Source organism: Parasteatoda tepidariorum, chromosome 6, assembly GCF_043381705.1.
Source record: "Parasteatoda tepidariorum isolate YZ-2023 chromosome 6, CAS_Ptep_4.0, whole genome shotgun sequence".
Taxonomy (NCBI): Eukaryota; Metazoa; Arthropoda; class Arachnida; order Araneae; family Theridiidae; genus Parasteatoda; species Parasteatoda tepidariorum.
The window spans coordinates 35098749-35116400 of NC_092209.1; the positions used below are offsets into that span (position 1 = coordinate 35098749).

At 28.8% G+C, this 17652-nt stretch overlaps 1 protein-coding gene across 1 annotated transcript in view; it reads left to right on the forward strand.

Annotated features, from left to right (window-relative positions):
- The window catches only part of LOC107451805 (lysine-specific demethylase 2B), a 31753-nt gene extending 14983 nt beyond the window's left edge, over nucleotides 1–16770 (forward strand). The window contains 6 exon segments of the mRNA XM_021147955.3: nucleotides 1634–1870; nucleotides 4142–4321; nucleotides 4324–4389; nucleotides 7480–7716; nucleotides 11358–11504; nucleotides 14881–16770. Coding sequence (XP_021003614.3) covers nucleotides 1634–1870; nucleotides 4142–4321; nucleotides 4324–4389; nucleotides 7480–7716; nucleotides 11358–11504; nucleotides 14881–16320 — 2307 coding nt within the window. The 3' untranslated portion in view covers nucleotides 16321–16770.
- Nucleotides 16771–17652: the final 882 nt, after the last annotated feature.

Genomic DNA, 17652 nt, shown 5'->3' on the forward strand with positions numbered 1-17652 from the left:
GGAATTACTTTAAATAAATATTTTGAAAACAGTTTTTAGAATATGGTGTTAATTTAAAAAAATGTTTTTTAGTGCAGAGATGATTGTGTTCCGGAAAAAAATCCGGATTTCCAGATTTTTTGCTAACTACGATCCGGAAGTTTCTGGATATCCAAGGTCCAAAAGTTTCAAGAAATCATCTATCACATTTATGTATAAAAATTCTTGTATATTTTATTTAAAAATATTAGAACTAGAATTTATGCTGGGTATCTCTTTCATTTGTAAATATTTTTTCTGGTAGAATGATAAATGTGATTAGAGATAAAAGTAAACTTATAAATAATCATACATTTAAATTACACTGCATATAATTTATTGAAAATTTCATGTTTTGAAAATATCAATGATTTAAATTTATAAAGACATAAATTTTTTGAAATTCGTCAGGATTTTTCTCAAGAAATTTTCAGGATTTTTGAGTTGGGCTCACAATCACCCCTGTTAGTGTTATATTACTATCAGTTTAAGTTCATGGCTTAAGTAAATATTTAGTTAGTAATTGTACACTTTAGTATATAAGTATATATATAAGTTGTTAACATTCAGAAACTCTAAGCTTTAAAATTAAAATGAATATTTGTATAAGCATCAGATATTTTTAGCTTAATTCATGTTTCCCTAAATTCTTAAGGTTTCGAATCATACTGAAAATACATTAGTCTAATTGATATTAGAAAGTATTATTGTACTTACCATTGACTTTTAATGATTTAATATTGTAGAACTTATAATTTTTTGAAATTATCTTTTTTTATTGCATTTTTTATGCATCTAGATGAGTTTACATATTACATTAAATGAGAATATTCCCATTATTTTTTAAAATCACATTAGTCTTTTCAAACTATAATTTTCCAATGATTTAAGCATTAACCTTTTGCGTACAGCGCTGCCATTCTTGTACAGTTGTTGTATCAGACATAAGCAAAAGGTTAAGTGTATCTTCTCAAAATTGTATTTTACTAGTTTTGTTAGCTCAGTATAATAGCGTTATTCTTACAAAGATAAAGTTCTAGTAAAATATTTCCTTCTTGATTTAATAAATTAGATTTAAAATGCTTTTAACCTCTATTATATATAAACTTTCAAAACATATATTTTAATGGCTTGGAAATTATTTTATACTACAGTACAGAACCCATTATCCGGAAATCAGAAAACTGGAAAACCAAAAAACGGGAACGAAATTCGATAAATTTTCCCGCCAACTTTAAAAAATAATTTTTTTTTTTTTCCTCATAAGATTTTAGGATTTTTCTTTCTTTTTTGAAAGATGTTTACCTTACCATCATTTTGGAAATAATCATTAGTGTATTACTTCATCGTTTTTTTTTCTTCTTTAAGATTATTTCCAAATATTATTATTTTTTTTTTTTTAGTTGGGCTTAATAATAAAAAGCACGGTTTTTTGTAGCGATTCAGAAAACCGGAAAAATCAGTTATACTTTGTTTTGAATGATATAAAAAAAAATTTGCTCACCATCAATAATGTAACGGTTATTTTGTTACATTTAGGCGTGATCTGTTTTTAATAAATATAAAATTTGTTAGTTATTCATAATTAAATGTTTGCTTTTTTTATTTGTGCCAGAAACCAAAGCCCAAACCTCGAGCCGCTCCATCATCAGGTTCCTCATCCAAAGGCTCTAAATCTGGTGGCTCTAAAGGTAGTAATAATAGCAATGCTAGAAGGAGAAGAACAAGGTGTAAAAAGTGTGAAGCTTGCTTAAGAGCTGATTGCGGGGAATGCCATTTTTGCAAGGATATGAAGAAATTCGGTGGGCCAGGTAGAATGAAGCAATCTTGCATAAGTCGGCAGTGTATGGCAGTAAGTGATTTTTCTATTATTTGTATCAATGAATGTAATATTAGATCAAAGCAAAATTGTGAATAGTAGAGATTTTATATGATTGATTCTGTGAAAGATATGTTGATTGCTAGAGTCTGTGTTTGAAGAAGAAAAAAATATCTATACAGTCCGACCTCTATTTAACGAAGTCGCTAAATCCCGATACTAAGTTCGTTATGTGTAAAATTCGTTAAATGGAAAATCACCTTTTGAAATACTTAAACGACACAAAAATGGTTTTAAATTCATAAACACTAGACATAATTAAAATAGCAATCGATACACCTTTATCTTGTAAACTAGTATCTACTATTTATTTATTTTACCACACTGTTTGGCACAGCCTGTCCTAATTTGGATCTTGTGCCACTAAACCCTACATTCAATCAATCAGTCTATTTATTTTATAAATCTTAGCCTTAAAAAGAAATCTGCTTGGAAAGCAAGAATAGAGCAAAACATTATCCAGTGTTACACAACCATGTTATAAAATTTTCAACTAAAAAAAGCTGAATTTATGTATAAAATTATAGCTGCATTTATTTGCTGTATAAAATTATAATTGCAAAGTAATTTGAAACATACATTACCATGCATTCTTAAGTTTAATGGCTACTACTGATCAGACCCGTTAATTTTGTCTCGAGTTTTTTGCTTGAAATGCAAACAAAAAGGGGAAGGGATTTTACTGCTTTCTCTAAAAGTGAAGTGGCTTCGAAAATCAATTCGAGATCATTTCCCCCATAAAATGCGTTAAAAAGTTTGAAATGTTCTGAAACATTTTGGAAAATAGGAAAAGTGGATCTCGAAAAAAAGTTCATTGAATAGAAAATTCACTTTGCTATTTGGAAGTTATTTCACTATGAAATTTCCAAAATGTTCGTGGTTCCTTGAAAAAATTCTCAAAATAGAGAAATTTGCAAAATGGAAGTTCGTTAAATAGAGGTCCAACTGTATATATATTTAGTTCCTTGTGTGGAATTTTTATTCCTGTCCTCTTAAATTCTGAAACTGCTAGCGTAATTCTTTTCAGTGATGATATATGAAAGTTGAATGCTATGAAGTAACTTATTTCAAACAGTATTTTATTCTGTATTTACTTGGAAAATCTCCTCATTTATAAAATGGAAACTAAATGTCACCTGATGCTTTTTATGAAACCCTATTAATTAGGTTTTTCTTTATACAACAATTTGGTGGTTAGATTCTCTTTGTTTGCATATGCATAATCATGTATTCTTCAGTTAAATCTAAAATATTGAGTAAAAAAGAGCATGATTTTTCTCTATAATATAAATAAAATGAATATAGGCCTTGCTTTGAACCAAGGATAAAATTTTTTTGATAGAGTTCCAACTTTTTAAAAAAATTTAAGACTGAGTGAAATGGCATGAGATAAAATTTTAAAAAATCCATTACTTCAAATTCAACTGAGTCATTCTACGTGATATTCGGCACTAAGACAAGAAAATAGTCTCCTTTATTTATTGTTTTCTACTGAACTAAGTGTACAACTTCATAAATCACATGTTCAAAATATTAATTATTAAATTCAAAATAGTAATTATAGTATAAATAATATTTTTATTTTAAAAAAATGAATAACTGAAAAATTCTTAAATTCGAAAGAAACTCCGATTAAGTTACCTTTTAATTAGCATTACATATTTACATTACAAAGCAAACTACCATTTATTATCTAATGAATGAAAATTAGTTTCATAAATTAAGTGAGAGAATTTTATATCTTAAGTTATAACTATTAGTCTTAATTATGCAAGTTAGTATTGCTCACATGTGGCAACATTAATGACCAATTTTGGTAGAAAAATTGGTTTTTATTTTTACAATTTAGAGATCTAATTTTAATTTACTTTAAAGACTTCAAATTTACTTCTTTTCATTTAATAATTTTCAGCCCTAAGAATTTTTGAAACTTTCACTCCTCTATTAAATTTATCACTCTGCCAAAAAATTTTGACATTCACGAATAAAAAACTACAAAAATCTCACCTTTTTAAATTTTTTATTTAGTAATATTTTTAAAAGTAATTTTTAAGTAAGTAAATTTTAGGATTCACTATGGAGAATCCCCAGTGTATTTGTATACAATAAATTATCGATATACATTGAAATAAAAGGATAACAAAATGCGACTAAACTGCTAATTGTTTAAAACTGATTTAATTATTCTTTTGATTGTAATTGTGAGTAATAATATTACATCTGTGCACATTCACTTTTTTTCAGCCTGTTTTACCACATACAGCCTGCTGTATGATTTGTGGCAGAGATGGCTGGGACAAGTTGACTAATCCGCCAGAAAACGAAAATTCTAGTCTTATGGAATGTTCACAGTGTTGGGAAATATTGCATCCAAAATGTTTACAAGAGAAGAATCCTGACCTTCCCATGGAAAGTTGCATAAATATGATGACCTACCCAATAGTTGGGAGTGTCCTAAATGTTGTAGAAATGGCAAACCAGATCAGATAAAGGTAATTTTTTAGTATTTACTGTGTTTTTTTTAATGTTTACTAAGATACGGGTGCTAACTTGTTAAACTATGTATCAGTAATATGTTACATGCGTGGCGTGATTGAAAAATTCTTTTGTGATGTGTTTAAGCTTGTTACCAAACTGTTGTCAATGTTAAAATGATATTTTTATGATAGTTGCCAAGAATTTGTTTTTAAAAAAAAATAGAAGATCGTTACCTATAACTATAAAATAAATGCAAAAGATTACTGAAATGTATAAGGTTGCATTTAACCTTAAAAAAACACCAGTGTAGTGTATACCTAAAAGATATATGCCAAGCAGTGGCATAAAAAGAGCGAAACTGAAAAAACTAAACTTATAGCAATTTATAGACACAAAATTATTATTTGATGATACTTTAGAGGCATATAAAAGAGATACATTTTGAAGTTACTTACCTTTAAAATTTCCTTTTCTTCAAAATACATTGATACTAAACTGAAATTTATCTATAGTCATTCTTTTATCAAATGCACAACAATAAAAAATTGAGTCCACAATCATATTAACTCTTATTGCTCACAACATATCTTTTTCTTAACAGACATTCAACTTTCTATTCAAAATAATGCCTACTATAACATTTATTCCGCAGAAACTAAAGTGTCTCGCGAAATTCAAACCTTAAACTGAAATTTAATACTTAGATTTCAGCAGAAAATGTTGCATAGAAAAACAAAAGACCAATAAAACATTCATTGCATCAATGCACTTCTCCTATCTCTGCTAACAAAAATCATCATCGCAACATCAAGTATCCACCTCCAATACAATCTTGCCTAGATCATTCAATTCGTTTGATTCTCTCATACTTCCATTTACATCTCCGTGATACGATTTTAAAAAATGTCAAGCCAAATCTACTACTACTGATTGCTAACTTTATCGCCCTCCCGAATATCGGCAATGTTGCCGATATCACCATGTGACGTATCCTAAAACACAATAACACAGAAATATATACAGTTAGCGTTTACAAAAGAATTAGAAATTCATGGTAGTGCAATTTTAAGGTGTATATACTGCTTAATTTTATATAGGTTTGTGGTATTGGTAAAATTGCTCATGAATTTACTATTAAAAAAAACAAGGAACACTAAGATAAGATATATAGATATGTAGTATTAATAAAATTGTTTATGAATTTACTATTAAAAAACACAAGGAACTCTGTGATAAACCCTAAGATAGATATATAGGTATGTAGTATTAGTAAAATTGTTCATGAATTTACCATTTAAAAACACACAGAACACTTAGATAAACCCATCTACCTCCAAAATAATGCCATTTATTTGAAGGTGGAAAACAATCTTTGCACATCTGAGAGCAGTTAACCTAACAATCAATCTTAACTCCAATCAGTGGCGTACGCAGAATTTTTTCAAGGGGGGTGTTCATAATTTTCTGAAACTACTAAAAGAAATTCGATTATGTAATAAAGCACTATTAGTTCCCTAATTTAGACAGCTAGACAATTTTGACTTTTTATTTAGACAACATTGTTTAGTTAAATTTTGATTTAATTTTTTAAGTTTAAGAACATAATGTAATATCTTCTCGCATGTAATATCTTCTGAAAAAAGTCCAATGTCATATGGGTGGGAAGTAACACTTTGAGGGCCACTTTCACATTCATCAGATTTTGTTATGCTAGAAACGTTTTCTTCAACGGAAGTATCACATTTCTGTACAACAGAAAAACTTACATTGTACTCCGTTCCCCCTTTTATATAATTTTTCACCGCATCTCCAAAATTCTCGAATTGTCTCAAAGACGACAGAACGTCTAAGATTCCAGAATCATCGCGTAAAGACCTCGCGAATGACAGCCAGTCTCGAAAACTATCGCGACTGGCAGAACAGAAAGGAACCAGTCCATAACAGTATCACGTGAATTTGGTTTCAAAAGTACAACCCTATTATAGTAAATGTTTTTTTCAGTATTCTGAGAAATACCGTGAGATAAAAAGGTAGGCATAAGGCAAATAAAAATATATAGTCTTAAAAAATAATACCCGCATAATTTCTACTAAAATTTTTATTTTTGCCATTTTGTCTGATCTCAAAGGGGGTGTTCAAACCCCTAAACCCCTCCCTTGCGTACGCCACTGACTCCAATGTTATTGTCTAACGATTCCCTTAAGTTTCATAAATTTGACAATAAATGACTGATTTCACTAATCAGTGAGTTTACAAACCAGCAAGCATTGCTCTTATTTTTTGTTTACCTCTTTGTTGTGATGTTTTCCTCTTTATTTTCTTCAAATTTCAAAAGCCACTATCCTGATGTATCTGATTTATTTCCTTTTAATTAATATTTTCTTTTATACTTAAATTAAGCAATTTCTCTGTTCAATTTGAATTTGATTTTTCCCAGGATGAAGACTAATTGACTTTTAGAGTGAAAAACTGGTCAATAGGGTTTGCAAGGTCACCATTATTTTATTGTTTTATTAATATAACAAGTACTAGTTTCTATTATTATCATTTATAAAATTCTCTTTGAATTATTGATTTTGAATAGTTTTCTTGACCCTAGAAGTTGCAACCAAATATTACAATTTCAAATATCCTTTGTCTAATTATAAGGTCGACAACTTTTTCATTAAAAAAATTTTTATTAAATTTTTTATTTGTTTATTATTATTTAGAAATTTTTTTTTCCAATGCAGGTAGGTCCTCTGACATAAATATTTTTCTTCATCCCACCTATAGTAATGAATTTAAAGTTTAGGCCTTCATTCTTCTATGAAGCTGCATCTTCATATTCAATTTTTTAGTTTTCCATTTAAAAGACTTGTTTGAACATATTTAAAAGACTTTGAACAATTAATTGCCCTCACAGTTTTATGGTTTGATATTACTCTCTGTGAGATTTATTAAAACTTCTGATTTTAACCTAATTAAGTATAAATGTTTCTTCTAATTTTTCTTTTATCTACAATTAAAATGTATCTACTGTTAATAATTTAATTATTCACAGTGGCAGTTCCTAATGACTTATTTTGTAAAATGTACTAAAATGTAAATATTTTATTATATAGCCGAGACAAATGAAAGGAAAGAATACCAAAGGTGGTGATATATCTAGATTGTCCATCTCAAGTAATGAGAATGGTATTATGGACTGCTCTGCTATCAGTGATGCTCAAGAAGTTATGGACTTGCATCATATGAAAATTGAAGTTAATCAAAGTCATTTACATTCTGACATGACTGATGCAGTTAATAAAAGGATATTCGATGGTGAACCTTTAGATTTGGTGCCTCAAAAGAAAAAAGTATGTATTGTATCATTTTTTGGCAGTTATATTTTTATTTTCTGTGTAGAAAATTTTTATAAAATGTGACTATTTATAATTATTTTTCAATTTTTGATTTAAGCTTCATTCATTTTTTTCGTAAGCATCATTCATTTTTTTTAACCCCTTAACGATCGGTTAATTTTTAAGAAAACGGTCATAAAAGTGCCTCTTTTTTTATACAGGTGTTTGATTAGTGCTGACATCTAGTTTAAAATAAACTAACTATCTACAGTCACCTTAAAAATATCTTGGTACTGCCATCTGCTGTGTAAAATGAGAAATAAAATGTTCTATGGGCAATAGAAATGAATTAGTTTCATTCTTATTGGCGCATTACTCCAGCCCGGGAATATCACGGGAGCGAGAAATAGAGGGCGAAACCTCACTCCATTTTCATTGGAGTGAGAAGGAAAGGGTTAAAGTTAACACCCCCCATATAAATTGAAGTTTACAATAAAAGCAAGGTTTGTGGTAGTCTTTATTTGAAATTCATTTTGAATTTTTTCATGGCATATTATTTTATTAAAGTTCCACTATGATATAAATTTAAATCAAGAGTATTTTTTTGCATATTTTTTATTCTTTATGCAGCCCATTCATCATTTGTATTCCTTTTCTTCCATAAATTTTATCTACTACTAAACAATGATAATAATGTAAATGATGCTGAAGTATGCCATTCATTATCATATTACAGGCAAGCAAAGGGGGGAATCTATTTTTTAGATGAATTACTAAATAACATTTGGATGTTAAGTGTTTATTTGCATATTAAATAGAGTTGTAAAATATTTTATTAAATGTTTAAAATAGGTAGCTATTTTTTTTAATTATGTTTGCATATTTATGGAACAAAAGTGATCCGGAGTGATTGTATCCCGGAATTCCAGGATTTTTGTATCATCCTTCTGAATCTAAAAATTGCGAGCAGAGCAAATGATTTTTCTGGGAATATCGCTGAATGCTGCGTTTCTTAAGATCATTAGTTCTTGAGCTTTCGCTAATTAGAAACATAATCCATTTATATTTTCATGAAATTCCTCATTCTAAAATTTAAATTTCGAATTTTTTGCTAAATCCTGTTAACGAGATGTTTACATACATACAATATTGGCGGTTTCACAGATTTTTGATTATTTGGAACTGCTCCGGAATCCGCTATTATCACGTTTCGTATTCACTTGATTTTGAATATCAAACATTGATCTCTGTGTTTACCTAATTAAAAAGTTATTCATTGCTAATCATATTCACATGATTTAGAAAACGTTTTTTTAAAATACAGTATTGTGATTCACAAGAGTTTAAAATCCAATGTCACAATTCAAATTCACACATTTTTAAAATCCAATAATTTGATTTGTATTCCTGCATTTGTAATATCAAACATCGATTTTTGTATCTATGCAGGATTTAAAAGCTCTGCATTGTGATTCATATTCATGCAATCTAAAAATCATGCATCGCGATTCGTATTAAAAAGTTTTTAAAACCCAATATCGGGATTCATATTCATGCAATTTTAAAATCCAATATCAGATTTCAATATTCATGAGATTTTAAAATCCTGTATCGTGACTCATTTTGTCTTGATTTAAAAATCCAATGTTGAGATTCATTTTCATGCAATTTTAAAATGCAATATTGCAATCAAAGTTTTTCTTGAATTAGTGTTGGTTGGTAATTTAATTAGTAAATTTTATTTAAAATTATCTTATGCGTAGCATGTATGGTATATAAATTGATATTTTGCATAGAAAATTTTCAGGGTTTTTCACTTAGTGTATTAATTACCCTTGAGTAATTGTTTATTGAAAGCTTTAATTAATAGTTTAACGAAGGTTTGAATTGTTTAGTTACTTTTAATTTAGTATTTAAAATATTTGACATTTTGTTTTAAATAAATTAAAAGGAAGTATTTTTTTTCCTGTCCTGTTTTTTTTTTTATCTTTCAATTGCATTGCGTGAGTGTTACATAAATATGATATTAGGATAATGTGTTTCATTATGTAACATTGTATTTTAAATTTTAATTTATTTAATTGAGTGCATGTTTCATGCTATATAGGGAGCTAAGAGAATTAAGAAACATGTAAGTTATCTTAAACAATATGTCAAGACGCATCAAAAAGACAAAAAAAAAAAAAAAAAAAAAAATTGGAACTTTTTGTATATTTTTGTTTAAATAAATATATTATAAGATACAGAAAAGGCACAGTTTTTGATAAATATATAAAAATAATAAATAAATAAATACCTACTACCTAATAATAAGTACCCTGAATAAATTATGATCTAATGATTGGGTTTTCACATACTAGGACTCAAAGGTTCAAGGGAGTGATCTCAAATATGATAATTAGTGAGTGTGTACTATATTTTTTTTAATTTACAAAACAAGATACAAAAATTTACTTTTTTGAATAAACATATTTTTTGCTATGGATTTTGATTTTTGATCCTAAAATATAGGTGTAGCTGCATTCTGAGAAATATAGTTTCAATAGCTTGGTCAAAAGAGAGTTCAAAATTTTGAACCCTTTAAAGTTAATTTTACTTTTTGTGTATTTCGTCATATCTCAAGAACTTTTAAAGCAAATTGGAAAAATTTCTGCACTCGATTCTGAACTTCGTTTATTCAACGATAATTTAATCTAAAAAATAAACATTTATTGTTTTTTATTATTTTATTTAATGCAAGTTAAAAAAGTCAAATTGTAAGGTATACGAATTTTGCATCTTTTTAAAGAATAGTTTTATGTGGTTAAAATTGAATCATATATTTAAAATACTATCTTCGGAAATATTCTAGCTATTTTGTTCAAATTTTGTATTTTACAACATAAAACTACATTATTAAAAATAATGTTAAAATTTGTACATTTCGCTTAAAAAGTTCTCAAAATATGAAGAAATACGCAGCTCTTCTGACGAAACTGTTGGAACCATATTTCCCAGATTGCCGATACCCCATATATTTTGAGGGTCAGAAATCCGAATCTGTTGGAAAAAAAGAGATATGTTTATTCAGAGAAAGTATGTTTTTATGTCTGGTTTCATTACCGAAAATATTGTCTGCATTATAACTATTAGCATATTTGAGATCACCAACTCGAACCATTAAGATTAAGTCCTACTACGTAAAACTGGAATATTTGTTCAAAAGTTATTCAGAGTGTTCCATTTCTCTACTTATTTGTGCACTGTACGCTAATAACAAAATAACTTGGTTTTCTGTAAACTTAAAAGCTTATGTTTAATTTTCTTTTCTACATAATTAAAATTTTTTTAAAAATCAAACTTATGATCTTAACCTTTTTAATTTTAAAGCTTTTATCGGTGTTGCCTATGTAGTTTAATGTACATAGATTTTCTCTCTTCAGCTTTTCTATACAAATGATATGTGTGTATTTGTGTGAAACCTAATCCTAAAAAATTAATAAATCTGAAGTGAGGAAAAAACTATCTTTATTTGTCTGTAATGTGATGTAAACTATTTTGTTTACAGTTGAATTAACTATGTACCTAGAACTTTATACCATCAATGTAATTATTAAAAATTTTAAGAAAGTTGTCACAATGTTCTGTGAAAGTGTTTCATGTTCTTATTTTAACAGGTAAAAGTTGAACTGTTACCTCCAATTAAGCAAGAAGTGATTGATGAATCAAATTATGATTCAGAAGATAATAAAAACAATTTTCCTTACACTCATGGGAATGTGCAACCTATCAGTAGAAAGTATTCCTTATTATCTGATAAAGAGGTATGAATCGAATCTTTTTTTATTACTAATCACAATTGTATTTTATTTGTGTTTGCTGTTATTTCGTTATCGTTCTTTAATAATTTTGACAACTAAATTCGTATTCTTGCAATCATCAGTTTTTTATTAAAATAAATGAAGATTCAAAAAATCATTCTATGTAGCGAGTTAAAATAACTTATCTTCTGCAGTACATTTTTCTTCAGAAATTGATAAACAATTCTTTATTTGTTAAGTTTTTTTCTTCAATTTGTAAAGAGACCTTTTATCCTCTCGAAATTTTTTTTAATTAGGGAATATGTTGAAAGCAATTGATGGTTTAACTAATTTTCATTATCAACATCTTAAAACAATCTTCATTTGTATAGAAAATTAGTTCTGAAAATTAAAAATGAAAAACGTTTTTAATGCTGGGATATTTTTTGAATTTCTCTAAAATTGAATACACATACCGAGATATTGTCTCTAACCCAACCAGATTGCAACACTACATTGACCTTACTTCACAATAATTGGTTTGAAGTTAGTCTTTCTTTTATGATTCAATAATGTCTCTGGCTTCATACTAAAACAATTAATAATAAAATTCTTAGCTTAAATACTAAGTTATTTATCTGTCTGCGTGTGTGTTCTAAGTAATTTTTTAAAAAAAACTTTTATTTCTTTTAGTCAATAAAAGATAGACAAGCTTAATACTACTATTATAGAGTTAATTAACTCTTATATTATCATTTACATAAAATGTTTCTAATGAAATATCAATAAAAAAATTTTATTTGCGTTTTAATATTAAAACTTCATTACAATTTAATATTAGCTCTACATATATATTTGCTGATTGTTTTTTAATTTTTTTATTTCATCATTAATTGAATAGGCTTGAAATCATTATGCCAAAAATTAAATACAATCATACTTGATATGAATAATTGGTTTAAAGTTAGTAATTTTTTATTCACGTATCTATGATATTTCTATGACTTCATGCAAAAATGACCAACGGGAAAATTTTATGTTAAAAATTAAATTAATTCTTGCGTATTAGGTCTTCATGACTATTGGTTTAATAAAAGTGATTTGCTGTCTTGTTCGTCTAATGTTTAGTTTTGGTTGTACTAAATAAATTAAGAATATTTTTAGCCCAAAATATTTATTTTGATATTTTGTCTTCTTGAATTAAATTAAAGATTCATCGTTTCTCCCAAGTCTTTGGAATAAAATAAGTAGTTTAAATCTACATTTCAGTATCCTACGTATTTATTCAAAATTTTGACTTGTTTCTTCCTATTTTATTATTATTGCTAAAAACTTAATCTTTTTGGAATTTTATTTTCATTTTGGCACTTGTCTTTTAATTTGTATGATTTGCAAAAAAAAATTCTGATTTAATATTTTGTTATTATTTTTTTTTATTTAGAATTTGAGAGAAATTAATGAGAAATTCTGAAGTTGATAGCTAAAGATTTAGTTCAGTTTTTCTTTTCAGAAAAATACAAAACGTACTAAAGACTGGTGGGATTCACTTAAAGTTATTTTCTGTTGAAATTAACTGGTATAGTATGTTTTCCGATATGAGAAGACAATTTGGCAGTTTCATATGTTAATGCTGCTGAAAATTATTGTGATACTTGGATATTTGTGATATAATATATATTATCCTAGATTTGTTCCTGTTCTTCAGAGTTTTGTAAATATTATAGTTAAACAGAGTGAGCATTTTAGTAAATCATGTTGATGCTCACTATTATTCTTTTTTTTCTCTCCCTTTTGTGTATTTATATGTTTTAATTTGTTTATCCGTTAAATTGTTGGCATAATCTTAATAAAAACATTGTTTTTATTTATTTTACTTTTCTGGTATAAGCTACTATTTGCTCTGTAATTATAATCAAAAGGCATATTTTCTGTAAATTGTTAGTTTTGCGTTCTTGTAATTTAGAATAGTTTCCTACCTCACCTTTCGTGGAAATTTCATTATGTAAATTTCAAACCATCCAATATATACATTCTAAATCTTACTACCGTTTCATCACGTCAGAGTTTTTTTTTTCTTTGTTAATGTTATACATGCTAGTATTAAGTTATTCCCTATTTTCCACTACCATGGCTGATACAAAATAGGGACAATATTCTAGCTTTATTTCCATGTTGTACTGAAATTGTATTGTTTGAAACTTTCAAACTTATTGCATTTCAGAAATATCTAGCCTCAAACTTCATTTGTATTTTATTATTAAGTATTCTATTTTCCTCCTTATCTGAAAGTTTATTCATTTATGTCATTCATCAACTTTATTATAGTTGATGTGGTTATAGCTTTATACTTCCAAGAATTCATTGAATTTTATTCATGAAAAATTTTTTGGAAAATTTCAATTATTTCTAGTTGCAATAAATAACATATCGGGTATAATAAAGCACCTTTTCAAAATTTAAAATATTGCATTTCAGAAATATCTGACCTTAAACTTTATTTTAGATTTTATTATTAAATATTCTATTTTCGTAATCTAAAAATTTATTCATTTTTGTCATTAAATGTGTAATTAAAATTTTGCTTTCAGATGAAAACCTTTTAAATAAAGGGACAAACATTTATGCTTTATATTATACAAGTATTTCTAGTCTCCCCCCCCCCCCCCCCNCCCCCCCCCCACCATATGCATTAAGTGTAGTAAAATTTGATAAACTGATGAGTTCTTTGCACGAGTTTAAGAGTGTTGAATTTCCATGTTCTAAACGCTGTTATAATTTGTTCTAAATGTGTAAAATTTCAGTCTCATTAATCTCTTGTAAATAAATGCCTTACCATTTTTATCTTCAATCATTACAAATGTATAAAATAGCATATTTTAAAACTTTTATGATTTCTTTTTGGCAACATTTGTATTTTCCATTCATAATCTTGTCTTTTCTTTTTATTATTATTATTTTAATATGTTGATGTTTATTTTGCATTTATTTTGTCGAAATATTGTTACTAATTGTGATTTACTTTTCAATGAATCATGATCATTGAATCTTCCTTTTTTTTTCTTTTTGTTTAACTCACTCATTGTTCATTTTGCACTTGTTTTCTTTTGTTGCTGCTTATTGGAATTTTTAATTGAATAATAAAAGCATAATAAATTTGGTTGTTTTCATTTAGCATTTGTCTTATGTTTTCTGCTTTGATAGTGCATGTTGGGAAATAGTATCCTCCTTGGTTGCATGGCCATCGTTTAAAAATTTAAAAGCTTGCTAAATCTTTTTTACTTTCTGCATCAATCCTTTCAAAATGACTTGTTTGTGCTTGCTTGGTGTCACACTCTTAACTATTATCAATGCAACATGAACAGCATTTTCATTTTTTAACAAAAAACTTTTAAATTTTTAGGAAGAAATCAATAATGGTTGCGTATCTACCCAAATCAAAGAAGGCTTTGATCGTATTAAGAAACAAACTGTTTCTCCATCTCATGTTCGATCTTGTGCACGATACCCTTTACATTTGAAAAAATCCATAAAGAATGAACAAGGCAAGGTACTGCGTGTCAAAAATATAAATGAAAAACTTGAAATAAGAGCAAAGTCTAAGCTACCCATCGGGATGCCGATCAGACGCCATGGCGAAACGGCCCGTGAAAGACTCTTCCGGAATTTGAAAGGGCTGAAGAAAAATTTACTAATAAAGAAGAATTTTGGAAAATCAGAAGAGGCTAATAATAGCAAACCATTACTTAAAGAAATGAAATTTGTTCAATCTCTGGGTGATATCAAAATAAAGCATGAAGTTGCTCACAGCTTCGCTGATGATGAAAAAACAGAAATTGCAAGAATTTCTGCAGAGAAACTTATAAAGTCAGACAAGAATCCAGATAAATTACCAAACACCCAAAGTAATAAGATCTGCTCTATGCTGCAGGATAGCCCTCACCTGAAGAAACCGAAGTATGTCGTTCGTCCAGCTCCCATAGTAGAAGATAACAACGAAGAAAAAATGAGGAATTCTTATCCTGGTTCTGAGAACTTAGCAGTTGAAAAGGAAGTCATGCTACCAGTTTTTCAGTTCCTGTCTGTAAAAGACTTGTACACCTGTCAATTGGTTTGCAAAACTTGGAATCGCTGGTCTGTTGACCCTAGACTGTGGAGGATGATGGACCTTACACGTAAGAAAATAACAGCTAGCACGCTGATTGGAATAGTGCGACGACAACCCGTTACCCTCAACCTTAGTTGGACTAATTTATCTCGAAGGCAGTTGGCGTGGCTCATCGCCAGACTTCCCCAGATGAAGGAACTAGTCGTGAGCGGTTGTTCCTCTGCTTCTATTTTAGCTCTGTGTACGTGTAACTGCCCTCTTTTGCGTTCCCTTGACCTTAGCTGGGTTGAAGGATTGAATGATTCTGTCATAAGGGATCTCCTAGCTGCCCCACCCGATTCCAGGCCAGGTTTTATTGAGAATAAAACAAGGTTACGTCATTTAACTGAAGTTAAACTTGCGGGAGCCGATATCTCTGATGTATCTGTAAGATTGTTAGCTCACCACTTGCCTCTACTATCAAAACTGGATCTAAGCCATTGTCATAAAGTTACAGACATGGGTATTGCTGTTTTAGGAGCAGCAAAATCAGCACGATTACAATCGTTAGACGTCTCGTCTTGTTCCAACATTACGGACACCAGTCTCGATGCCCTGAAACGCTGTACGCACCTCAATTATCTCGATCTCAGGGACTGTGGCCAAGTTACTGAAGCTGCGTGTTCAAAGTTCGTAGGTCAAAATCGGCTGACACTTATTCAAAAAGAAGCTAAGTTTATAAAAAGGCATATTTAATCTATATTTTCACTGTAGGTATTAGACAATGCAGAGCTCATTAACTAAAATTATTTTAATAGTGTTGACACGAACATCGTTTCAGATTAATTGCTTTGAGACTCTTATTTTAATAAGCTTCTTTTTGTGTGAGATATTATAAATATAAAAAAAATCATAAGAAGCTATCATAATCATCATCTTAAGAAGCACTTGTATATTTTCAATTGTAACCATTGTGTTTTATGTTTAACATTTGAAATACTCATTAAAATGTTTCATATTGTATATTCATGATATTTTAATGTACATACAAATAAGCGGATATATTATTTCTTTTTCTGAAAGAATGTCATTGTGAACCAGAAATGTTTTTGTTCATGTTTCTATGTTTATTTTAAATTGATTTTACATATGTAATGTTCCTGTATTGTGATCAGAAACCCATAAAAAAGTTTTGTCTTATTTTAATTTGTGGTTTCTTTTTGCTTCCATAACCAGAACAATATAGCGATGTCGCTTAGAGCTATAATTCAAGATTACCGTAAATTGGCATATAAAACCACTAAATTTGGTATGGATTGTACGTTAAGGCATGCTAATTACACTCTGTAATTTCTAAATTGGTGAGTATGAGAAACTTATATGAAATGTTATTTTCTATGTTCTAGTCTGAATAGAATAAAAGTCACTAGCACTAATTATTTGGAAGTTAAACTAAACTAAAACTCTGGCGCGACAGCCCATAGAGGGCCAAGGCCTACTGTGCCCATCTCAGTTTTCTTGACCTTGGGCTCTGGGGTACAGAAGCAGATGCTCCGGTTAGGTGGTCAGCCGAACGCAATACCCCCAGTGTTTAGTTCCCAAGCATGCTTGGTATTCATTTATCGACCCACTGAAGGGATGAAAGGCTGAGTCAACCCTGCCCGAGGATCAAACCCAGGACCTGTGGCACGGGAGCGCGAAGCGCTACCACTCAGCCACTGGGCGTCTATTTGGAATTTAAAAAAGTTTACATTTTGTCATATTTATGGAACTGCCATTCTTATGCAAAAAAGCGAGGTATTCTTGTATGCAGATTAAAATGAAATGAATTCCAGTGACTGATAGTTTAAAGGTTGTAAGGTTATCGTGTGTGTAATAAGTACAATATTTTGCTCATATTTATTTTTGATATCGAGGAAAAAAAACTAACTTTTTTCTTACCTCATAAGCTGGTAAAAAACAAATAATTAAGTGTAGCACTATTTTTTATGGCTATAATTTAAGGATGTGTAATTATTTTTTCGTGTTGCTTTATTGCCTCTACGAATTTGATCCCTTATCAGCATTGAAGGATTTCAAGTTTAATTC